Source organism: Pleurodeles waltl, chromosome 9, assembly GCF_031143425.1.
Source record: "Pleurodeles waltl isolate 20211129_DDA chromosome 9, aPleWal1.hap1.20221129, whole genome shotgun sequence".
Classification (NCBI taxonomy): Eukaryota; Metazoa; Chordata; class Amphibia; order Caudata; family Salamandridae; genus Pleurodeles; species Pleurodeles waltl.
In genome coordinates this window covers 862,435,514-862,461,723 of record NC_090448.1, presented here as the reverse complement: position 1 = coordinate 862,461,723, position 26,210 = coordinate 862,435,514, and the positions used below count along the sequence as shown (strand labels likewise).

At 41.5% G+C, this 26,210-nt stretch overlaps 1 protein-coding gene across 6 annotated transcripts in view; it reads left to right on the top strand.

The window, feature by feature from the left end:
- Positions 1–2,029: 2,029 nt before the first annotated feature.
- The window catches only part of GALC (galactosylceramidase), a 358,534-nt gene continuing 334,353 nt past the window's right edge, over positions 2,030–26,210 (top strand). For all 6 annotated transcript variants that reach the window (XM_069208123.1, XM_069208124.1, XM_069208125.1 and 3 more), the window contains exons 1-3: positions 2,030–2,227; positions 20,468–20,536; positions 24,023–24,086. In XM_069208123.1, coding sequence (XP_069064224.1) covers positions 2,087–2,227; positions 20,468–20,536; positions 24,023–24,086 — 274 coding nt within the window. In that variant the 5' untranslated portion in view covers positions 2,030–2,086. The remainder of the gene's footprint in view (positions 2,228–20,467; positions 20,537–24,022; positions 24,087–26,210) is intronic.

Genomic DNA, 26,210 nt, shown 5'->3' with positions numbered 1-26,210 from the left:
TGTGTTTTTTTGGTTGACTTTTGAGGTTTGCAAAGGATTCTGAGTAACGGAACCTGGTCAGAGCCCCACAAGTCACCCCATCTTGGATTCCCCTAGGTGTCTAGTTTTCAAAAATGAGCTGGTTTGCTAGGTTTCCCAAGGGGCCGACTGAGCTAGAGGCCAAGATCCACAGGTAGGCACTTTCCAAAAAACACCTCTGTTTTCTGTGAAAAAATGTGGTGCCCACGTTGTGTTTTGAGCCATTTCCTTTCGTGGGCGCTAGGCCTACCCACACAAGTGAGGTACCATTTTTATCAGGAGACTTGGGGGAACACAGAATAGCAAAACAAGTGTTATTGCCCCTTGTCTTTCTCCACATTTTTTCCTTCCAAATGTAAGCCAGTGTGTAAAAAAGACGTCTATTTGAGAAATGCCCTGTAATTCACATGCTAGTATGGGCACCCCGGAATTCAGAGATGTGCAAATAACCACTGCTTCTCAACACCTTATCTTGTGGCCATTTTGGAAATACAAAGATTTGCTTTATTCCTATTTTTCACTTTTTATATTTCAGCAAATAAATTGCTGTATACCCCGTATAGAATAAAAACCCATTGCAAGGTGCAGCTCATTTATTGGCTGTGGGTACCTAGAGTTTTTGATGAACCTACAAGCCCTATATATCACAGCTACCAGAAGAGTCCAGCTGACTTAACAGTATATTGCTTTAAAAAATCTGACATCGCAGGAAAAAGTTACAGAGTAAAACGTGGACAAACATTGCTGTTTTTTTCACCTCAATTTCAATATTTTTTTATTTCAGCTGTTATTTTCTGTAGGAAACACTTGTAGCATGTACACAAATGACCCCTTGCTGAATTCAGAATGTTGTCTACTTTTCGGAAATGTTTTGCTTTCTGGGATCCAGCATTGGTTTCTCACCCATTTCGGTCACTAACTGGAAGGAGGCTGAAAGCACAAAAAATAGTAAAAATGGGGTATGTCCCAGTAAAATGTCAAAATTGTATTGAAAAATTGCGCTTTCCAATTTAAGTCTGCCTGTTCCTGAAAGCTGGGAAGATGCTGATCTTGCCACCGCAAACCCTTTGTTGGTGCCATTTTCAGGTAAAAAAACACAAGCTGCCTTCTGCAGCCCTTTTTCCCATTTGTTTGAAAAAACAAAAAAACTTTTCACTGTATTTTGGCTAATTTCTTGGACTCTTTCAGGGGAACCCACAAAGTCTGGGTACCTCTAGAATCCCTAGGATGTTGGAAAAAAAGGATGCAAATTTGGCTTGGGTAGCTTATGTGAACAAAAACCAATGAGGGCCTAAGCGCGAACTGCCGCCAAATAGCCAAAAAAAGGCTCGGCACAGGAGGGGGAAAAGGCCTGGCAGCGAAGGGGTTAATTGAATCTAAAATTCTTAACGCTACACTAGAACATTTTGTATTAACGTGTGTGCGTCTCTGCATTCTGGGGTTGCAGGGTGCATGGTCCTAATCAGCGGGGACCTCACCCTCGTGAGGGTCTTCCTCTACACCCGGCTCCAAAGTCGGCAGTTCTGGCAGTTGTGCCATATCGTGGATAGGAGAGGGAGCAAAAGCGTGAGTTGACAGGAAGCGGAGCTGGTTTGAGAATTTTTGTAGGTGGAGAGGCATACCAGTCAAATGTTAGAAACAATGTGGATATTTAAAAAAAAAAGAAAAAAAGAAAAATGATAATTTGGACGTCTTCCGTGTTTCAAAACAAATTGTAACTATTGTCAAAAAGACTACAGAAAAATTCCCGGGTCCCTTCGAACTTCTACAACTGTGGTAGCACAGAAAATAATTGTACAAAAGACACTTTGTTGTAAAAGAAATGTAAGATTCTAAAGGTGTTTTGTTCAAAAGCGTGGCGGATTCGAGTAGCGACTAATATTTTCTTGGTCAGCGCTCTAGCTCTTTATTATAATGTGTTGGTGTTACAGTCTATGTTTCTGTCATGTTGTAGTCCTTTATCCGTTTCCATGAAGATCAAAATACTTCTCAGGAAAACATAAGCCAATGCGAGGCTTGACCAGCAAGCTCGTGACATCTCATGTGACTGCCCTGTCAGACTGTGCTCATGGCGGTCTATTCGGGTCTTGCAGAACCCCTTTTGCTGTTGAGTTTACTTCTGCGCGTCGGTGCTGCTCTTTATGTATTAGATGATCGTGGAGGTTTTGGCCGTGAGTTCGACGGGATTGGGGGCCTTAGCGGCGGAGGGGTGAGTGCACTACACAGTGTTCAGATACTTCCTCCTTGTAGCAATATTTGTGTAGACTGACAATTCCTCTAGAAGACGGCAAATATGGCAGTGGCTGACAATGGAATCCTTCTACAAAAAGGACGGGAAGGATGCCGTCGACTGATCTATATTGATAGAGCCCTTACGGCCGACGAGGCTTTGAACGCCTTGTTGACGCGTAGTGCACTACACAGTGGAATCATTTGTTATGGTTTAGTTTGACACACACACACAGTTAAACTGAACCCATGCACCGCCATGCAGTTTGTGATATTTTTCATGCAATTATTCAGGGTACTACCGGTTTCCATGGTGTTTCCATGTGGCTGTACTGGTGAGATATTTTAAACTGTTAGAAATGTTGTAATGCAATTATTGTGAAGCATTTTATAGTCTAATTTAGTTGTCGCGCCTTTAGGGATGACTAACTTGCGCTCGCTGTTTGTGGAAGTGTTGCTATGGTGCTAAGGGAGGAGCATAATAACCTTGTTTAACCCCTTCGCTGCCAGGCCTTTTCCCCCTCCTGTGCCGAGCCTTTTTTTGGCTATTTGTGGCAGTTGGCGCTTAGGCCCTCATAACTTTTTGTCCACATAAGCTAGCCAAGCCAAATTTGCATCCTTCTTTTCCAACATCCTATGGATTCTAGAGGTACCCAGACTTTGTGGGTTCCCCAGAAGGAGGCCAAGAAATTAGCCTAAATACAGTGATTTTTTTTTTTTTTTCAAAAAAATGGGAGAAAGGGGTTGCAGAAGAAGGCTTGTGGTTTTTTCCCTGAAAATGGCATCAACAAAGGGTTTGCGGTGCTAAACTCACCATCTACCCAGCTTTCAGGAACAGGGAGACTTGAATCAGAAAACCCAATTTTTCAACACAATTTTGGCATTTTACTGGGACATACCCCATTTTTACGATTTTGTGTGCTTTCAGCCTCCTTCCAGTCATTGACAGAAATGGGCATGAAACCAATGCTGGATCCCAGAAACCGCAACATTTCTGAAAAGTAGACAAAATTCTGAATTCAGCAAGGGGTAATTTGTGTAGATCCTACAAGGGTTTCCTACAGAAAATAACAACTGAAAAAGAAAAATATTGAAATTGAGGTGAAAAAAACAAAAATGTTTCTCTACGTTTTACTCTGTAACTTTTTCCTGCATTGTCAGATTTTCGAAAGCAATATAACGTTACGTCTGCTGGACTCCTCTGGTTGCGGGGATATATAGGGCTTGTAGGTTCATCAAGAACCCTAGGTACCCAGAGCCAATAAATGAGCTGCACCCTGCAGTGCGTTTTCATTCTATACAGGGTATACAGCAATTTATTTGCTGAAATATATAAAGAGTGAAAAATAGCTATCAAGAAAACCGTTGTATTTCCAAAAAGGGCACAAGATAAGGTGTTGAGGAGCAGTGGTTATTTGCACATTTCTGAATTCCGGGGTGACCATACTAGCATGTGAATTACAGGCCATTACTCAAATAGATGTCTTTTTTACACACTCTCTTATATTTGGAAGGAAAAAATATAGAGAAAGACAAGGGGCAATAACACTTGTTTTGCCAATCTATGTTCCCCCAAGTCTCCCGATAAAAATGATACCTCACTTGTGTGGGTAGGCCTAGCGCCCGTGACAGGAATCGCCCCAAAACACAACGGGGACGCATCAATTTTTTTTTAAAGAAAACAGGTGTTTTTTGCAAAGTGCCTACCTGTAGATTTTGGCCTCTAGCTCAGCCGGCACCTAGGGAAACCTACCAGACCTGTGCATTTTTGAAAACTAGAGACTTGGGGGAATCCAAGATGGGGTGACTTGTGGGGCTCTGACTAGGTTCTGTTACCCACAATCCTTTGCAAACCTCAAAATTTGGCTAAAAAACATGTTTTACTCACATTTCGGTGACAGAAAGTTCTGGAGTCTGAGAGGAGCCACAAACTTACTTCCACCCAGCGTTCCCCCAAGTCTCCCGATAAAAATGATACCTCACTTGTGTGGGTAGGCCTAGCGCCCGCGACACGAAATGGCCCAAAACACAACGTGGACACATCACATTTTTTTCATAGAAAACAGTGCCTACCTGTGGATTTTGGCCTCTAGCTCAGCCGGTACCTGGGGAAACCTAGCAAACCAGCACATTTTTGAAAACTAGAAACCCAGGGGAATCCAAGATGGGGTAACTTGTGGGGCTCTGACCAGGTTCTGTTACCCAGAATCCTTTGCAAACCTCAAACTTTGGCTAAAAAACATATTTTCCTCACATTTCGGTGACAGAAAGTTCTGGAATCTCAGAGGAGCCACAAATTTTCTTCCACTCGGCATTCCCCCAAGTCTCCCGATAAAAATGATACCTCACTTGTGTGGGTAGGCCTAGCGCCCGCGACAGGAAATGGCCCAAAAAACAACGTGGACACATCACATTTTTTCATAGAAGACAGTGCCTACCTGTGGATTTTGGCCTCTAGCTCAGCCGGCCCCAGGGGGTGCAGAAATGGCCTAAAATAAATTTCACCCCCTGCCCGGGAGCGACCCTTGCCTACGGGGTCGCTCCCCCTGCGTGACATTGGCGCCAAAAAAAAATATCCCCGGTGCCTAGTGGTTTCTGCCCCCTTGGGGGCAGATTGACCTAAAATCGGCCAATATGGTCTAAATACAATTTCCCCCCCAGGGGAGCGATCCTTGCATAATGGGTCGCTCCCCCATCTCTAAAAAAACAAACAAACAAAAAACAAAAAAAAACTATTTGCCCTGGCTCTTAGAGGTTTCTGCCCCCCGGGGGGGGCAGAAATGGCCTAAAATAAATTTACCCCCCAACTCCCCCCCCCACCCCCCCCAGGGAGCGAACCTTGCCTATGGGGTCGGTCCCCCGGCGTGACATTGGCACCAAAAAAAAATCCCCGGTGCCTTGTGGTTTCAGAAATGGTCTAAATACAATTTGCCCCCCAGGGGAGCGACCCTTGCCTAATGGGTCGCTCCCCATCTCTAAAAAAACAAACAAAACAAAAAAAAAACACAAAAAAACAATTTGCCCTGGCGCCTAGTGGTTTCTGCCCCCAGTGGGGGGAGAAATGGCCTAAAATAAATTTGCCCCCCCACCCCCCCGGGGAGCGACCCTTGCCTAGAAGGTCGCTCCCCTTGTGTGACGACGCAAAAAAAAAAGATCCCTGGTGCCTAGTGGTTTCTGCCCCCCTTGGAGGCAGGTTGACCTAAAATCGGCCGATCTGCCCCCAAAGCGGGCAGAAATGGCCTAAATACAATTTGCCCCTCCAGGGGAACGACCCTTGTCCAAGGGGTCGCTCCCCATCTGTAAAACAAAAAAAACAAAAAATCCCTGGTGCCTAGTGGTTTCTGCCCCCCTTGGGGGCAGATCAGCCTTATCAAAATAGGCTGATCTACCACCCAGGGGGGCAGAAATGGCCTAAAATAATTTCCCCCCCCAGGGAGCGACCCTTGCCTGAGGGGTCGCTCCCCTTGCGTGAAATTCACGTAAAAAAAAAACGCCCTGGTGTCTAGTGGTTTCTGCCCCCCTTGGGGGCAGATTGGCCTCATCAAAATCAAAATATAATTTGCCCCCTAGGGGAGCGACCCTTGCCTAAAAAAAAAAACATAACAAAAAGAAAAAAAAAAAATGATCTCTGGTGCCTAGAGGTTTCTGCCCCCCCTGGGGGGGGGGGGGGCAGAAAAGGCCTTCCCAAAAAAATGCCCCCCCTGGGAGCGACCCTTGCCCAAGGGTTCGCTCCCTTATGTCCATGTCAAAAAAAAAAAAGAAAATCCCTGGTGTCTAGTGGGGTTTCAAAAGCCGGATTGCAAGCAATCTGGCTTTTGAAACCCTGGGAGAGACTTCAAAGGGAAGGAAATACATATCCTTCCCTTTGAAGCCTCTCCGGGCCTCCCCCATGGGATTGAAAGAGAAATGCTAAGCATTTCTCTTTCAGTCGCGCTGGAAGCAGAGCTTCCAGCACGATGGTGGAGACCCTGTGACTAATTAGTGCGTGCTTGCGCGCTGACGTCACGGGGGGGTTGGGGGTGGAAGGGGAAGGGCTTCCCCTTCCATCCCTGACTTGGGGGGGTGGGGGGGAACCCCACAGAGGGAGCGCTAGCGCTCACTCTGGGCTCTGTGACCAGGACGTAATGGTTACGTCCTGGGCACAGCAGCACTGTGCCTCAGGACGTAACCATTACGTCCTGGGTACAGAACAGGTTAACAAGAGTAGAGTATATTATTTTAATCGGGGTGGAGTATTGAGAACTGAGCAGGTACTCAGTACTATCTGTTGGAGCTCAGCGAGATTCGCATTTAGTGTCATGTAGACCATAGATCAATAGGTAATAAACACAGTTGTAGATTTATGTGAGTTTTTTTAATAATTACATAAACTTATCCTTCAAATCTTGTGGGAATACTGATTTTGTTGGACTTGCCTATTTTGAAATTTCATTAACAGCTAATCTGATGTTTACCACTCCGATGAAAGTTAGGCATCCTATACCATCTTTGTCTTCTCTGTTAGATTACGTGATATGAGGACTGAGTTTTTGTTGTGAAAATTTTGTCCTGTCCATCGTTCGATTTTTCTTGTCACAATAATGAAGTAGCCAAGTTACACTGTTCTGAATTCTGAAACTGTTGTCAAGTAGGAAAGAGCCAAGGCTTCACTGCACACCACGAACTGTCTCTTATTTTTGCACGCAAGTTTACTCAATTCTTTGGAATGCTGGGTAGCTGTTGCTGTTGGCCCAGATGGAGATTAACTCTGCTGGCATCACGCATCTCTAGTGGTGGGCAAGCCAACCATTTTCCCCCGGAGACTAGCACAAAGCTATGACCCAGAAAAAGCATCAAGAGACTTACCTATTCTCTCCCCATTGCCGTTTTTATAACCACTATTAAATGCAGTTTGGAAGGGTGGGTCAGTAAATATGGTTTTCTGACTATACCAAAAGCAGAACATGTACATGGATGTATCTTTGTAACCAGCTGCATTCCACATGTTAGTAATAAAGGCTTTTGATCCAAAGGACCCCCTGTGGGACTTCCAAGGCTTTGTATTGCTGATCTGTTTAACTGCTATCAATGAGGTGTTGAGTCACACCTAAAATTGGTATTTGTTTACTAGGTCAGTCGAAGGTAGCAATAGTAATATAAAAAGGAAGCTTTCAGCCTTCCTTTTATGATTTACTTATTTCTTGAGTGACACATGTCAGAGCATCATACAGTAGTAGTTCGGTTTAGGCTAAGCGCTATAAATAAGTGTCACCCTTGTATGATTTAATTGGCAATAATGTTACTTCTCATATAAAAGCAACTTTGGCTATATTTACTATGCAGCTGACAAACTGATATTTTTGTTTGCTGACTCACTGCAACGCCTTCATGGCACAATGGTATTCTTGAATATTTGTAACAATAAGATTTACTAATTGTCTCCACATATAATCTAATGCATGAAATTGAAATACAAGTGTTGAAGAAATATTTTTTTTGCATTTTAATCTACTTCTATCATATTTTTACATTACATTTGTTTTGACAAAACATGCTAAAACCTTGCAGTTAGTTACTCACTTGAATGCACAAGCTATGCCTCTTTCTAGGCACTCTCGATTAATTTCCAGGCTTGTCCAAATCTACAAAATCTGCCATATTTCTCACTCTCTTGAGTCTCCAGGGAGGGCAGAGTCGGGCAATTGTGGCTAGTAATCAAATTAAAGTAAATAGAGGGAATCAATTTGGAAATTAGGTTTGAAGGGTGGGTATTCACGTGAGCATTCCCTATAGAGTCAGTGGCATGCAGCTGTTGTGTCTGAGGCGCATTTGGCCTGGTGGATGCGAGAGTTAATGGTCAATTTATATTTCTGGCAGCCGCCGGCTAGTATGACAGGCCTTAGGTCACAGGAGAATAAAAGGGATGTTCTTGCATTTAGATGGAAGTTTGGAAAACAAAAACAGTGTGTATCTTTGCCAACACCAATGGAATAAATGCAGGAAGATTCACAGCAACTTACAACAGTGATGTACAATATAATATTGTAGTGATTTGCATAGCACATCTGTCAGTGTTCTGGCCTGACAGTGCTGGTGGGGTTTGTTTACTTTATCGTGGCTTCAAGAATTCTGTCTCTGATCAGTGTCTGATTTCTGTCTGGTTACGCTGAATCATCAGTAGCGTAGTTGTGGTTCATTTTAAGTTTAATATTTTTCCATAATGCTAATTTGGTTGTTCTCAAGGTAGAGTAGGTGGCAGTGTTTGATATACATAGTCTGATTTTATTTATTTATTTTTTAAATCATTTGTTTACATGCCATCTGGAAGGACTGATACGCCCTTTGCCTAGCACAAGGTGTTTGCATGAGGTAGTTGATAGTCTGTTTTGTTGTTGAGGGTCAGCAGCATTCCTCTACTAGACTAACAGTGGGGTCCTGACTGAGTTTTGGAGCTTAGTGTGTGTTCTGCTTTACTTCAGACTGAGAGGGAACAAAGTGAAAGGAATGCAAAGACTGCAGCACTCTTAGCCTGAGTAATGAATTTATTAAGGCACTTCCCAAGTTAGACGAAGACAATAATGTGAGAAACACACTTGCAACTCTTAAAATAATCTCAGCAGTAGAGTAACAATGATAAATGCAATACATCGACAATTAATAATAATAATAATATATAGTGTGATTGTGTATTCATGCATTCACACTGCAAAGCTAGAAATAAGAATTAAAAATGCACCACCATGGGGCTTGACTCCGACATCATCTCTTGTCTGCCACCTTCAGGTGAGACAAAAGGGAACCCTGATAGATGTACTCTCTGGGCAATGCGTCCTTTCCCAGAGATGAGTTCCTTCTTCTCCCAGTTGTCAAGCTTCCCCACCTTATATACTTTAAACAAACTTAAGAGGAAGGTTCTCGAAACCCCCCTCCCTTTGAGTAAGTTGTGAAATTCTAGTGCTGGACGTACCAGGTCAGTGTTGAAAAAACACAATTGAGACCGGCCAGATCTCATGGTGTGTTCGCAAGAACGAGCTGTACCCTGCTCTACCATAAACATTCTCAACCTGGTTCATCCTTTTCTATATTCCTCCCCCATGTTATGTTCCCTTCTCTAGTTTGAAAAAGCAAAAACTGTGCTGTGCGTGGAAAAATACCTGTGCCACCAATGTGATGGCATTTAAAACTAAGTTAAGCACAAAATGGAATCTGTGGTCAAGATGGAGCCGGTGGTTAAATACAGATAGCATTACACTCCACCCTTTGACCAGTGACTCTCATAACATACTGGTCTAAAATTAATTCTTTTTGGTTTAAACATTGTAAGCAGATTAGGTATGCATTGTACACAGCAACATAGCATTATTATAATACAAATCATTACAAGTATCCCGCTTAAAATATTGCGTAATTGCCCAAAATCGGGCAACCAGCTAAATAACCTCTAAATTACTTCAGTTTCAGAGTATACCAAATATGATGTCCCCTTGCAAAGTTATACCTATGGCATATCAAAAGTATAGGCCATGTGTGACACAAATGCAACACCTCACTTCAATAACGGACATTTCTGACTATCCTGAAAACCGTGTTGACACCCCTCACGACTTCTCTAAGAACTGTATTCTTGGACTAAGACAATGTGAACGACTCTGATCCTGGTCTTTATTTTCTGAGAAAGGCCATTTACATCTCTACCGCTGCACAACCATTTTAATATATCTCAGGATCTCAAGAATTGTTATAGGAATACTACGTCTAAGAAGTAGAATTAACCACTTAAATTGTCACTTTTCAAGTGATGGACAATGCCGTGCCTGGCCTAGATAATGGAGAAGACTGCTTACTGTCAGCAGCCCATAACACAGTGGATTACATAACACTCCTACACACAATGAAAACTGAAATAGGCGTTGGCACCAGTGTCCTTAAATGGTTCACTTGTTAACTTCAGGAATGGAGCATATTTCACTAATGACCACCCTGATCTGATTAAAACAAATGGAGCACTGGTTGTCCAAACTGGGGACTGTGTTATATAGTTGACAATAGTAGAAAATAGAATCTTTTGACAATGCAGTGAAGTTACAGTTCTCATTTTTAAGAGACAGCAAAGAAACCATGGGTAGAAAAATCCGCAAATGCCAGGAACAACACTGCAGGGGACTTGCTCTTGCTTGCAGATGTTGCTCATATCCTCATTGTGCCATATGACCTAAGTGACACCTTTCTAATAATGCACAGGTTGAAACTGGCCTAGTGTTTTGCTTTCACTAATGAACGAGCTGACAAAAATCTCTGGAAACAACTTCTCAGTTCAAAGAAGACATTTATTATTATTTCACCACAAGGTTCCTAAAAAAGAAGTTGGCATGTTAAAAGCACACGTTTTAAAATAGTCACAGCAATAAAAGGAAAATATACCAAAATGATTCTCAACTGCAATGTACACAGCAAATATATGTAGTTATAATTATATTATGCAAAGGAAATAATGAAGTAAAAAATCATCACCATAGGGGCTGCCAAGCTCTTCATCTTTCTCATGCTAGCAAGACGATGACCCCTTTCGACTGCAAAAGAGAAAGAGATAACCACCCTCACGGGACAGATATCAGGCATCTGACGTCAAGAATCCTGATTGATGCCACTCTCCTCTCTCGCTATCGCATTGGGTCTTTTATACCTTCAAAAAACCAGAAGGAGCTTTCTGGAAAAAAACCCTCATTTAGCAATTCAAACATGCTGGATAATGTAGGTCAGAGTTGAAAGAAACAGATTGGATCTGGCCAGTTTCCCAAGTTGTCTCTCTAAAGCCCAAGCCGTTCCCTGCTTGCACTATAAACATCAGTCTGGTATATTCTTACTGTGCTGACTGCCTACCTCCCCTGTAATATGACCTAGCTCTTCGTGAGAAAGAGCACAAAAATAAGCACAGTTTACAATTTGGAAATATACTAACACATTTAACATGGCAGTGTCTAACGCTACGATAAAGTCAATAGGCAGCTAAACTGAATACAAAATGTAGTCTTCAATTGGTGAACACTGGACAACTAATCTAGGTCCAAAGTGTTGCAACACAAAGTCAGTGGTCAAAAACACATATTTCACTACACCTGGGTTTGTATGTGTTTCAATCGGAAGGGGCCTGACCTGGCAGGTAGTTCATGGCTTTTCCTAAAGTAGCATGATCAAGACTGATTTGCTTTTAGTTGGTCTCTTCTAAGAGTAGTGCAGTGGATAAAAATGATGGACTGGAAAGTGGTCCAAAGTCACCAGTGATTAATTCAACCATTCAGTTGATCAGTTTGTTGTTGTAGCCTCACTAACAGTGACAGGTATGCTCTGATGTGACTCGTATGCTCCCTGTGCTATGGAAGTTAAGATTCTTATGTGATGATGCACAAGTGTGCCAAAATCAACTTGGGGTTCCTTGTGTTCTCTTCCGAAGGGAGTCCTGACCTTGGCACTTGCCCTAAATTGCTATTCTATAAGTTCGATCAAGGCTGATTTTCATATGAAATGAAAAATATTTTTGTATAGCGCAACTACTGCCTGTTGTTGTGTAGGCACTTACAGCTACATTAAACAAAAAGCGCAAAGACAGTGTAAAAAATAGTGAAAGGAGTCCTGACAAGGTTGAGGGGTAAAAAGCTATTGATTAAAAAGCCAGGTTTTCAGGGCTTTTCTACAAGCACAAAGATATCCACATTTTTTCAGATGGAGAGGGAGGGAGTTCCATTTTTTGGCTGTACAGTAAATAAAACTCCTGATTCCCCAGTGAGCCCCTTTAATTTTGGGAACATTCACATTTGAGGCTGAAGAACACTGCAAGGTTTTGGAAGGACAGTACCAAATACATTTCTGTTTCAGATATTGAGGACCACAGCCACTCAAGGCTTTAAACGCGAGTGCTTTCAATTCAATGTGCTTGCTGATAGGTAGCAAATGAAGCTGAACCAGGACTTGAGAACCCGACTGATACTTTGGGATCTTAAGTAGCATACGTGCCGCAGAATTCTGCAGGACTTGTAGTTTGTTTATACGTCTCTGTTTTAGATTAGTATATAGTGCCTTGCAATAGTCCAGTTTTGAAAGTACTAATGTGGTGACCACTAGTTTCTACATGTTTTGCCGGATAGAAGGACAGATCTTCATCATAAATTAAAGAAGAAAAAAAGCTGAGGAAGTCACCTCATTTATATTTTCATCAAATGACAGTTTGTCATCTAAGATGACTCTCAGATTTTTAGCTGTGAAGACCAGCGAGAGTAGGGCTCCAAGTTCCTGAGGCCACCAAAAAGGGGACCAAAAAGAAGGACTATTGCACAGCATAAACACCTCAGTTTTGCCAGAGTTTAATTTAAAGAAATTGTTGGATATCCAGTTGCTAATTTCCAGCATACAGTTATGGAATCGACTTGCTGTATCTTCTGGGTTACCAGCCACAGAGAGTATTGTAAGAAGTGCAAATCCAATAAAATGATAGTAGGAAAATGGTCCTAAAGATACTGCTCAGTTATATAGGCAACATATTCCTGTAATGGCAAGCCAAAGCAATTAACTGAAGAAGAATATCTGTAGTTTGGGGCATGGGCAATTAAAATGGATTTCTATAATTCTTGAACAATCAGTACACTTTCTTAATGGAGAACTAAAGATAACTATTGATGGCTGGCAGACAGTTCTGTTCACAAAAAGTACAGACTGCAGCAGTCTACTACATGGTAAAAATCTCTACCTCAAAAACGTGATGCATCACGTACCATTTTCATTGCTACTGAGAGTCAAATCGGATAGGGAAGGTTTTCAGAAACAAAAACACAAAATTATGGAAACATTTGCACAGAATGGGTATTCCAGAGGTGCCCTAAACCCCCCAAAAAATAGCGGGTCAGAAAACATACTAGAGATGAGTTATTACTATCCAAAAGTTGGAGAACCAAACAGAAAGACCCATTGTTAGAAAATACAGCCATCAATGTTACAAAATTAAAACTTATCCATAACCATAGGAAGGTTACTGAAAAGACAAGGTTATGGAAATGACTCAGTTTGTTCGAAGACCACCCCTGATAGCCTAAGGGAGGCATAGAAAACATACAAGCTATGGTCATAAATGACCAGACTAGGCTATAAACATTAAATAAAGCAATCTTCCCTTGGTAAATTGTTCCAGTTGCTCAGTTGTCATGCAAATGGAGACTCTGAACGACCAAGTGTTACAATTTGGGTTGTTGGTTTAGTGGGGTGTGAGCCCTGGTCAAGCAGCAACCACAATATTTATCAGGGTAATGCACAAGCAATCCCCAGATTAACCTGTTCTCAACCCCCCTGGTAGCTTGGCACAGAGCTGGCAGGCATACCTTAGAGGCAACGTATAAAGTATTTGTGCAGCACTTAAAACAGTAAAATCACCACACAAAAACCCACACCAGGTTAGAACAATAGAGTTGGGATTAATAAGAAAAACAAGACCAAAACAAAATAAATCCAATAAGTCGAACCAGTGTTATGATTTTTTTTAAAGAATAAACTGCAATATGGTGCCAAAAAGCATAAAGCGCCCCCAACCACGGCTATCTGGTTGCGCTGGACCAGGTCATATTGAAAAGTTCAGGCCAACTGCGAATGCAGCGTGGGTCAGATATAGTCCCAGATTAGTACAGCTGAAGTTTTACCTTCTCATGTTTTGTGCCACGAGTCCCACTTGCGTTGGAGTGGATTGCCGGGAGCAAGGAGAGTGTTGTGGTGGTGATCAGTGTGGTGCGAAGACCAGGCTGGGTGTAGCGGATGGGAAGGCTGGAGCTTCGCATTGGCGGTCCCCTGTGGGCTGTTGATGCTGTTGTGCGAAGAGACATGCTGGTGGCAGCTTGCACTGATTTTCCAAGCAAGTGGCTCAGTTTTGGTGCAAATGGGCCTGTTTGCGGCCACGAAGACCCCAAAAGCTTGATTTCAAGAGCTCAAGAGCCACACCAGGGGTCTAGGGCCTGAGAAGCACCACTTGGGGGTCAGCAAAACGCTGAAGGTGGGTCCAGGCGCTGTTGGGGAGACTTTTATGTCCCTGGGGCTCTGAACAGGAGGCCAGCAGCCTAGCCCTTTGAGTCATTCAGAGGTCCTGTGTTCAAGATGAAGTTGCAGGTCCGGTTCTTCTTCCCGAGGCAGGAGGGCAGCAGACAGCAGGTCAGCACAGCAGCAGTACTTTGTATGCTAGCAGTCCTGCAAAGTAGCAGTCCTTGTAGCAGCACAGCAGTCCTTCCTGGCTGAGTAATCACAGGTCCAGAACTGTACTGAAGTATTTGTGTCTGAGGTCCATCTTTTATGCACAGTTGTGCCTTTGAATTTTGGAGATAATTCTAGAGGCATGCCTTTGAAGTGCACAGATGACCTGCTGTCCCTTCTGTGTCTCCAGACTAACTACAGGGGATATAAATCCCTTTGTGTGGTAATGGAACACAGCCTTTTCAGGTATAAGTGATGGACCCAGCTCTTCCCTCCCATCAAACCAATGGTGGCCCATTCAGTCACACCTATGCTTCTATTTTGTGTGGCTCGAGGAATACTCAAGCCCAGCTGCCAACTACACCCATGTGACCAGAGATAGCTTACAGGTTAAGGCAAGGAAATGCCAATTTTGAAAGTTGACATTTCAAAATTGTAATTCGAAATCCAACTTTACCATAAATTAGGATTTTAGATTAGGATTCCAAAGACATCAAACATGAATTAGTTATTTCTTCCCATTTATAAATTACACTTATAAAATGTAATAACGCAACTCCAATGTTATCCTATGGGAGAAATAGGCATTGCAGTAGTGAAAACAAATTTAAGAGTTTCTCATTACTAGGGCATGTAAAACTTAAAGTACATGTCCTACTTTTTAATTAAATTGTACCCTGCTCTCTGGGCTGCCGAACGCCTACCCTAGGGGTTACTCATATGTATTAAAAAGGACATTTTGGACCTGGCAAAAGGTTTCTTTTGTCAGGTCGAAATGGCAGTTCAAAACTGCACAGACAGGCTCTTCAGTGGCAGGCCTTTGAAGTATTTAAAGGGCTACTTAAGTGGGCGGCATAACCAGGGCTGCAGGCCCACTAGTAGCATTTAATTCACAGGCCCTGGGTACATGTTGTACCGCCTTACTAGGGACTTATACATAAATTTAATATGTCAACTGGGGATAAGCCAGTATTACCATGTTTTAAGGAGTGATTACATTCACTTTAGCACTGGTTAGCAATCCTAATACCAGCAAAAACAAGATTAGAAAAAACTGAGGAGAGTGTTAAAGAGTTTGGGGAAGACCACTCTAAGGCTGACAGGCTAATACCAGGCGACTGAACAAAAAAAAAAAATCAAAGCAAAGGATGTTGCAACACATTAAACATAAAACTATATACACCTCATTAAATGTCCCTGTGTAAATGTTTTGTGGATAGAACCAATCATAAAATCAAACAATAATTTCAGAGCACAAAAGGAACTTAAGAATTGGGAACACTAAAGCACCATTGACTGATCACTGGCAGGAAATGTACTACAAAACAAATAAACTTAGATTTCAAGTTATATGGACTATTAGAAGACCTGAAATAGTAGGTGACATGAGCACAACACCATCAAGGTAAGAACATTACTAGATAAAGAGATTACAACCATTGAAATCCACAAGTCCAAAAGAAAACCGTTCCATTAATTGCTTCAATCTCCTGTCTACATTTACTAAAGAATAAATGTTGGGTCAAGTGATAAATGTATAAGTAGCTTTTTAGATACAGTGTTTACTTTTTCAGTTCGTCATATAGGCAAAGACATCACCATAGTCGTTGATAAAGACTGATATTAGACTATAAGCATCAGCATAATGCGAAGTTTCAAACAGAGATGTTAAATGCCATTTTCTTAAAACAGCATGAGGTTCCAAATAACCCTTGCGCATACGATCTGTATATCTAGGTACAACTCCATGCACAAAAAAATATACTTCCATTGCATTCATATACAAAGTCTGTTATGTGTACAATATGTCACCCAAACAGACCAGGAACAAGGCCTTCTGTTATTTTTTACACCGGTTGTGATGCTACTAGAAATGAAGCACTTGTATTCAAGATAACACAACATACTTAAGATAATGTTCATCTATGCTCTGCACAGCCCTTTTTCTAACCCTCTATTTTCCAGTATCACTCCCTTTTAATAACCAACCATAGGTATTAACCGTTGTCACTTTCACTATTCCTCCAGAAAGCAACTGTGCTCAAATGGGATCAAAACCATTCCACTGGGAGAATTATTTTCCACAACGGATTACAAAATTGACACCACAAGCTTTTATAGTCTGGTACTCTGTACATTAGTGAGCAAGGTGCCTACAAACTCTACCCTTCTTTCTTTTCATTCATGCTTACATGCTGCATACAGGTATTCTCAAGGCCCCTCATGGACCCTCACTGAAATACTACTCGAAACTGGGGGGTCCCCTGCCTAAATAATTTCTAGGATTTGAATCTCGAAACAATACAGAAAAATAGACAACAAAGTGTACACAAAATACACAAATTAAAAAATATTTTACTTAATTCACAAAAAAGGCCCCACAGAAATCTACAGCTTAATTGCTAGGTTGGATCTTTTAACGATTTGGTTTTATTTCTGAAAGATGTGATATGTTAGACTGTAGCATAGTGTTTCCCAAACTGTGGGTCGGGACCCAATGGTGGGTTGTGAGCCGATTTTTGGTGCTTCACAAAGGTTCTGGTCTATATGGAATTAATACTTAAAATAATCAGCTTGGTCTGTGCACTAGTACAAAAGTGCTGGACAATGTCCCCAAGTCTAGTTTTAAAAGAAATCCCGCCTGCACTTTTCAGAGGGATTAGAGATGCCCTTGCAGGCGGGTGCAGTGAGTGACTCCATCCACCTGCAAGGGGATGTCTTGGGGATCCATGGGCCCCCTTTTCATCCCTCCAGAGGGCTGCCATTAGAAGGAGCATTGAAAGTGTGCCACCTTTTTTTGGCCCCCTTTCCGTGCGCCGTCTAAATGCATGTTTGCCTCTGCTTCTACCTCTGTAATACTGCGCTGGTGCAGAGTCAAAGAGATTCCCTCATTTGCATGGGGCCATACGTCCCTTTGCAAATGGGGGAAGGCTCTCTAAGGATAACGATGGTGCTATATGGGCACCAGCGCAGACCCTTTTGTAATATCAAAGTACCCCGGGAGGGTGCAAAGAGGGCACATACGCCCGTTGAGCGCCGAGGGCACTTTATGTAATACAGCCACAGGGGTACCTTTCACTATGTGTTGCTGCTGTTGTTTTACTTCACTTACCCATTTCAACAGAGAAGGTACTCACTATATGTGATCATACACAACCATACCACTTCTGATATAAATTGAGAAATATGGATATGCCTTATGGGCCAGAGCTGCTGACTTTGCATCTGGGGAGCCAGGTTAAAGTTCTGGCTTTAGCTCATCATCCTTCGATTCTGGGCAAATCACTTAATCTCCTAAAATAAATGTAATCTGCCTTTGTTTAATGTAATCTGGTGATTATGTTAAGTGGTTCAGTGTCCTTCGGCTGTGTTTGTGCTAAATCAACCTCCGTTGGGTAGTTATAGTTAGAGCCATGTTTCCCTAGAAAAGTCACTTTTTTATTTTCTAATCACTTTGGGCACTTTTTGGCATATCTTCACAAAACCTTCCAAAAATAAAGTTAATTCAATTTGGCTCCAGCCTGGAGAGTTCTTGAGTTATCTGTTAAGTGGGTGCAGAGAGAAAGAGGTGGAGTCCCAAAACACATTTTACACAGGGACAAAAACATATCTAATTGTGTTGGTTTTGTGTATCTACTGAGGATTTGCAGACAAAAAAAAGGTAGGGTTAGCCTTACAGAAGCCCCAGATAGCTGCCTTTTGGATTTAGGGAGGGGGCATCGGCAATATTTGCTCCCCCTGTGGGAGTGGATTAACACTCTGCACCCGAGGTGGCTCTACCTGGGGATTCAACAGGGGCACTGGGAACTGGGGCTCCTCCCCCACAGCCCATTACAATATTGTCAGTTGTGGGTGCCCTCTGGCATATAAATAAATGCCCGCAGGTTTAGGCTGGGGAGCCAGCAGGCTGGTGGGGGCCCTGGGGCTCACCCCACAGTCCCAACATTTCCCTTACTGAGTGTGCCCCAGGTGGGCAAGGATAATAAATTAAAGAATAATAAATGAGCCAAAGATTAAGGTTGGCCTATCCCAACGTGCATGGTAGTCCAAGACTGGGCTCTTGGTCTTTCATAACTGTATTATAAAACTGTCTGGTACTGAGACACTCTGCTATTGCACCAAGAAGATGTCATATAATTTATAAAAAAACACAAATCATAGGTACACATATGGTACAGGTTTGCTGATTGCAGTTGATAATACTCTTGAAAGACATAAAGAGCTGGGACATTGTCAAAATACTGTTGAGCTGTTTGCAGCGTGCATCTGGCTATCAAACTCTTTCTGCTTCAGCCCTGTCTGCATTTAGTCCACCGCTGTAGGTTTGTTTTTTTCAATCTATGTGCTGCTTATGCGTACAGGTAAAGAGGCACCACTTGCCGTGGTGCCTAACTAGGTGTAAAGCATAAAGGTTGGTTGATGTGCATGTCTCCTACTCTTCACCGCACAGCAAGCAATAATTTTATGGTAGATTAATCTGTGGCTTGCTGAGAGTATTTGTGTGTCATCTTAGCCGTGCATGCAGACATAGGGGGTCATTAAGAGTTTGGCGGGCAGCAGAAGCTGCCCGCCAAACCCTTTCCACCATCAGATCCCCGCTGGCCCTAAAAGGACTTCACAGCAGGGCCGGCGGTGAACAGGGCCTTAACATTGACACCACCATGGAAAGGCTGACGGATGGGGACTCGTAATCCCCAGGGCGGCGCTGCAAGCAGCGCTGCCCTGGAGGATGTAAATCCACCGGGACCACCAGGCTGCTGGCAGCCTGGCGGTGTTGGTGGTCATAATGTGGCGGTCCCACCGCCAGTCTGTTGGGGGTGGGGTGCCACCGCAAGATTAGCGTTCATGTGAACTCCAGACTCGTAATGACCCCTTTAAACGTTGGTGCGATCCCGTCTCCACTGATAGGCCCACGTTCATGTCCACCCCCTGCCTTCCTTGGGAAATGGGCGAAGTGCCACATCCCCTAACTGTGGCCAGTTCGCCTTTGTTCATAATTCTATAATAATGAGAGCATATGCACAAAGTGCAGTCCCTCAACTGCATGCCAGCAAACGTGTGTGCAAATGGAGGACTTATATTTTTTATTGCACATCATCTGCAACAGAGTGCTATTACAGAAGGTGTTTGTTACAGAAGCCAGAAGTTGTGCCAGCTCAGTTTAGGTTTTTCATAATTTAAGATGTAATTAGAAGGACGCTACTCCTACAAAGCATATTACATTTGAAGGGGACATCTCATATAATGTATTGAGAGATCATAATGCACACCTCTTCTGAAAAATCAAAGACTCCACTTCATTGTTTTGCTTTTTCTATAGGAGGTATTGTAAACTTGTGCTTGACAACAAGAAAGCAAGGAACTTAATTGGCACTTACCACTGTCTTGTGAGCGAAGGAAAAAACCTTTGCGCATTAACAGTTGCACACCATAGCTGTTATGTAATGATCAACATTGATGACAGTATTGTCTGACTAGTGTATTTAGACTATCCTTGGTAAGAAGAGGTTTCACACAAGTGAAAATAAATAAGTGCAAAAACAGATCCAGCGTTTGCTGTAGTTTGATGAAGTTCAAGGAAACATGATTATATGAAGTTCCATTAGAGGTGGAGTTCACTATCTGGAGCCGCACCATAAATCTGATTTTTGGGAAGTTTCACAGATGCTGAAAAAGCATTTCTCTTGTTATATCTCCAGGTTGTTTTTTTTTAGTACTCCCAATGCCAAGATATTTTTTTGCAAATTAGTGCTCTAGAAATTTATAAGTACAGGACTTTCAGAAAATGTGGCTTTGTGTCTAAGCTCACAAAAAGCTCTCTTTCATGTGAAATTTTGGTCTACTGTTTTGAATACATCCAGTTAATTAATCATTGCATCATTTTTTCCCTTTGCTTTGTCTATGTTAACGGCCTTCTTTTCTGATTTCCTTACTGCCTGACATCTAAACTGTGAGGCATATATGCATTATTTGACTAGTGCTTTCTTTCTTTCTGAGTGGGTCTCACATTCTCTTTCAGGCAACATCGCGGCTTCTCGTAAATTATCCAGAACCTTACCGCACACAGATCCTCGATTATTTATTCAAGGTAATTACATTTTTTTTAAATATCTTTTTATTAAACATTGAAACAGCCATTGTACAATATAGCAGACAGCAATAAAAGTCCCATTATTTATCCGCTACTCAGAGACCAATCACAACAAATATCAAATTTCAAGGGTAATGTTGATTGAGCAACCCCCCTGTCGAATAGTCAGGTGCAGTCTAGTTCCAGGCCCTTGCCCCCCTCACTCCCCCCCCACCCGCACACAGCCTACCAAAGGTCATCCCGTACAGGTAAATACATTTTGTTGCTCACCGTGCCACTCTGAAAACATTAAGAACTTCAAATTGTTTTTGACCTTATTCCATTTTTAAGTTGTTTTTTATGTTAACTGTCTGTGGGATTCATTAAGCCAGATTACCTGATGCATTGCTAGTATTTTGTAACTATTTGTTAAACCTAGGATAAGTCAACAAGATATTGTTTGTACTGTTTATTTAAAATTACTGTAATGATTCTACAGGTTTTTATAATCTGTACACAAAGTATCACAAGTGTTTTTTTTTTATTTTATTTTTTTGTTTTTTTTTAAAACCTGCTCGTCTGTAGTTTCATAATCAGTAATTGTTCCCTCCACATAACTGCACACTTATTTACATTTAATCTGTATGAAATGTATTTTTGTAAGTAACTTTAAATATAATTAATTTTTAGTTCACTTGTATAAATTAGAATGTATTATTGACCATGCGCATTAAATATTCTCATCTCATCTGCATTCTCTGTTTCTTATGACCACCACCAAATTCGTAAGGATCTTCATTTTATTTTAGAAACAAAAAAAGCCACCCCTGGAGGTCCTCACTGACTGCTACCAGCATCTTGGTTGTATTTGCGTTCAGTTTGAGTATAGCTGCACATGGAATTCCTAACCTCCGCTAATGCTGAATATTAGCTGCAGTTACTAAGCAATGTAACAGGGGCCAAGCACTATAAATGTTGTTTGATGCAATACCAAAATCATATATTTCAAAAATAAAAAAAAGAATTTTGGTGCAAACAGTCGATCTTATTCAAATATAATGAGTTTTGATCCACTCTTATTAAAAAACTTCAGTTTTCACACTGATAACCAAATCATGTGGAGAGTACATATGCATTAACAATAGTAGACTGTTGACACTTCTCATTCATGGTGACTCAAACACTTCAGAACAACAGTCAACACGTGTTTCACAGTAACATCTAATCTGTGGAGTCCAGAGCTTTTATTAATGTATAATCCACCAAAATGTAGGGGATTGGCTCAAGATAAATGGATTGTAGGTTTATTGAGCTTGTTTGTGATTATCGACCATTCAAGTGGGATATATTAAATTGAGGGTTACATCTATGGTTTAGCCAAGGCTTTGTAGAGCTCAGCTAATAATACTACCCAGCACCACAAGCTGGCCATTGTAGGGCAATAAAGGATAAAGTGGTGTGCACTGAACTTCTCACTACTGAATTGGTAGAGAATGATCCGAGTGTGATCAGCGTATATGTAACAAGCATTTACAATGCAATAGGTCTGGCATTTTCTTGAATTACAGCTAGTGGCATTGTAAATTCTGAACTGAACTTTTCTTGCACCATAAATTAGCCAACCCGGTCTCACAATTTCTTCTTTTCCTGCCATGTTTTGGTGGTCACTTGCGGCTACTGACATCAAGAGAGACAAGAAGATGACTCCACTACCTCATGTTGTGTAAACTTCTGAACAGAAATTGGAAAATAAGGCTGGAAAAGTATTTTATTTTTTCTTTTAACAGAATAAAAAGTCTTGCAAGCATTCTAGCCTCCCATTTCAACTAGCAGAGCAGCCTGAGAAGATTTATGTCCCCAATAAAGGAGATAAACAATGCCCTGTGTGCATGTCCTAAGTGCTGGTGGAGGGGCTCTGAAGGAGAGACTCCAGATACGATGTGAGGCTAAGCAATTTTCACATCATTGCTTCTAGGTTTAGCTACATTCTACCAGAAGGGCATATTGTGGTCTTTTGTGAGCAATGAGCTAAACAACCGGGTGTTGCTTTTGTCAAATAAGCTTATTTTAGGAGCAAGAGGTAAATGAGGACAGCACTGGAATACTGCGAAAACCAATGTCAGCGACATGGGAGGAGATGGGAGTGACGGAATGCCGCAATAAAACGCAGGCAGCGACCATCTTAAAACACCCACAGTGAAAGGGGAGCACCAAAGAAATAAAAAATAGTCCATCACCGCAACAGATGAAGAAACCAAAGTGGAATAATACAGTAGTTGGTCACTGCCCTGAAACATAAAAAGGAGGGAGAAAAAGGCAGAACTGACCACTAGCGAGCAAGAATTTTTAAACGACACTACAACCAACATATGAAATTGCTTTAAGCCGTAACAAGTATACATGAGGTCGACCTCAAAATGAACGTTTTGGAATTGGATTATGCCAGCGGGTTGCTCAAAATGGTTGTTAAGCAGCCTACGTGATAATTAGGAGTCATGCTGACCAGCACAAGTTAAATGATTTAACTTTGATAGTATTGAGGTGAAGAGGACAAATAAAATTAGGCACTATTTAAACCAGGCACTCCCAACACTGCCATCTGGAATTTTTCTCTGGTTATCAATCACAGACACAGACTCTGTACTCTCTACACTCCTATTGCGGAGAAGCCTGTTTGAGGCTCATCAAACAAATCATTAGCCTTGAAATACTCTCTAATTTGAATGGAGCCATAGGTCTCTGGAATCTTATCTGCTGCATGTAGTATTGAAATAGGATGGCAATTATAAGGTTGCCTAAATCAGTTGACAGCCCTTGGGAATGTGGATGGACATTACACATTTGAATACGTTTGATACTATGCTTGTGTTTAGTATCAATATACATTATGAAATACTCTGTACAGCTGTCTTTGCAAGATTACAATACAAAACAGCACACATTCAACTTCCTCTAATTGGAGTAAGAAATGTTTTCTACTTCCTCATGAAATGCATTGGTAAACACAAGCAACATCCTTAAAACTTTAATCAAGTAAAGACGTAGAAATGACCAACTAGAAATAAAATTGAGTATCAGTGTGCAAAAAATAGAAAGATTAATTACGGTCAAAGGAAAGAAGTAGCCTTGAATGGACTGCTGTTGAATAATATATGCATATTTCCTTGTTCTCAATTCTTCTAAATGAAAGTAGTCGGTTAAATTATTTTTGCAGCGATAATGGTACTTTGATCTCCTACTTTCAGTGCATTTAAACCTTCTTTGTATTTATTGATGATCACTTTCATCCAGAATTGTCTTTTCCAGTGCACTTTGGTCCTGGCACTTCCATGCAAATGTTTTGTCCTATGGTCACCTTGCTACCCAGATTGACTGTCTTACATAAGATCAGCAAAGTGTTTTGGCTTCCAGTCAGAGTTTATACATTTGTGTTGTTCTGGCCTGAAAAACCTGTTTACAGATTTGGACATTGTTGCTCACTAGGTTAATTTTCTTTTCTTCAAGCCAAACTTTGGAGCCTCATTGCAGATCCTCAAAGTGGAGATTGGGGGCGATGCACAAACTACTGGTAGGCTTATGTGAATTTCAAGCTACCTTTTTTAAAACGGATTTTATTTCTCATTGTATACTAGTTAATTGAACCATGTTCTGCACAAAGTATTTTCTGATTGTTTCAGATTTTTGGAAAAATGTGCAAATTAAGCACCTATAGGCTGGACCTCTGCCCTTGCTAACATCAATGATGTCTTAAGAATTTAAATATGGTTTTACAGGTTTGATTACCTGAATGTCATTTGTCTTTGTTTATTTTGCATTTCTTTGCTGGCGTCAGTTTCTTGATATAAGAAATGCTGCTTCTGTTTCAGTGTTTTCAAAAGCAAGGTTTTTGTGAAATAAAACTTGCTGTTCTGTAAGTAGGTTCTGTGCCAATGGCTTTTCACTGATATTCAATGAAACTGAACAGTCCAGCCCATGCATAGGTTCCCATTATGCATTTAAAACGGAGAGCAAAAGCTCTGCAATTAAAGTAAAATAGAATGCCTGTATATAGGTAAAAGTTTGCTTTAATTTTTCATGTATTAAACAAATGTTTAATAATAATATGAAAGAACGTCATTATAAAATAAAAAATGGGCTCAAACCGCATACAAGCCTGGCCTCCAAAACCCTATTTCCTATGTCTCTTTTAAAATAAGAAAGAGTGTGCCTTTGTTTATGGTAGGTATATTTCCACTTTTATTCAATAGACCATTCTTGCAGGTCTTCACTGTTGCACAGAGGCAAGAAATCACATAAGGATCAACATTCCTTGTTTGTGGTGTGTCTATGTGACAGCCGCATTGTCACGTGCACTAAGCTTTGTCGTAACCCGTCCAAGAAGATGCTGAGAGACCTGGAAGGTTTAGGAGAACCTAAATAAATGAACACCTAAAAAAGTGGATTTTCAGCACAAGTGGCATGCATAGGGCAGGTCTGACATGCCCCTTTACCTCTTCTTTCAAGTGTATTGTGAAGCAGCAGCACTGTGGACATTCCCACCAAACATTAATGTTGATGCCCATACATTTTTGTTTTGTAAGCTTATTTTATTGCTTTTGTGTGAGAGAGATTCCCCTACATGTCCAGCATGGTCTACATAGCAGAATGATAATATGAACAGAAAAAAGTAAAAAGCAATACCAACAAAACATTCCCGCCCTTCAGATCCATCTTCTCACTCATCAACTGCCATACACAGATGTAGTCTCAGTGACATTGATTGTCTCACCCTGTCCCCCTCCCTGGAATGTCCGTACTTCATAATCAATCAGGTGGTGTCGTGGACGGACCGGTTCTAATGTTATACCGCTATAGTCCACCTACTCCCTACGGATTTTGGGATGTTTTTAGGGGCAGTGCCTCGCCTTCTACACCACAATCTCCAATTCCATACAGTGGTCTTTTCCCTTTTTACACCACCAGTGACAAAGGGGTCGCCACCTTCCACTCTCTAGCTATATCTCTTTTGGCGAAGGTCAATCTCCGGTAAAGCAAGGACAATTTGTATCTATTCCCACCTAAATCTTTTGTGAGTGAAGTTGATGCCCATTCCTAATCACTGTTACCTATGACCACAATGTTGTCACGGATAGAAGTGACCGGACTATTAAATGCCATTTAAGCTTGAAAACTTCTTCACCACTGAATGGTGAATTGCCATTGAGAATAACAACCTTATTAAATTATTCTATAATAAAGCTAACATATAATGATAAAGTTATGGTAACGTTGAATGTTGTGCCAAAGATCTCTACATCTCAATTTGTACCTCTCATGATAATGTCTTTAGTGAATCCTAGTTCGTTTTACTGTGATAACAGGAGTTAGCTTAGCCTCTGCCTTGTAGACTCATGCCCCCATCACCTAGTGACTTTTAACCTACTTAGCTTGCTCTGTCTTAGCCCATTTAATTATTTATTTCTTCTAAGATGGCTGCCTTGTTTATAGTTAGGCCACTTGTTATGAGTTACATTATCAGTGTCACTGTGCCAAGGCGTCAAGATCAAGCACCAAAGACAAACAAACAGTAGGTGTTCACACTTAGGGATTTTCCCTCTCTATACTTTCGAGGGATTCTTGATATTAATTGCCGTCCCAAGCATGCCTGTTATCTATTGTTTAGGAATACACCTACGTCAGGGGACCTTGTAGA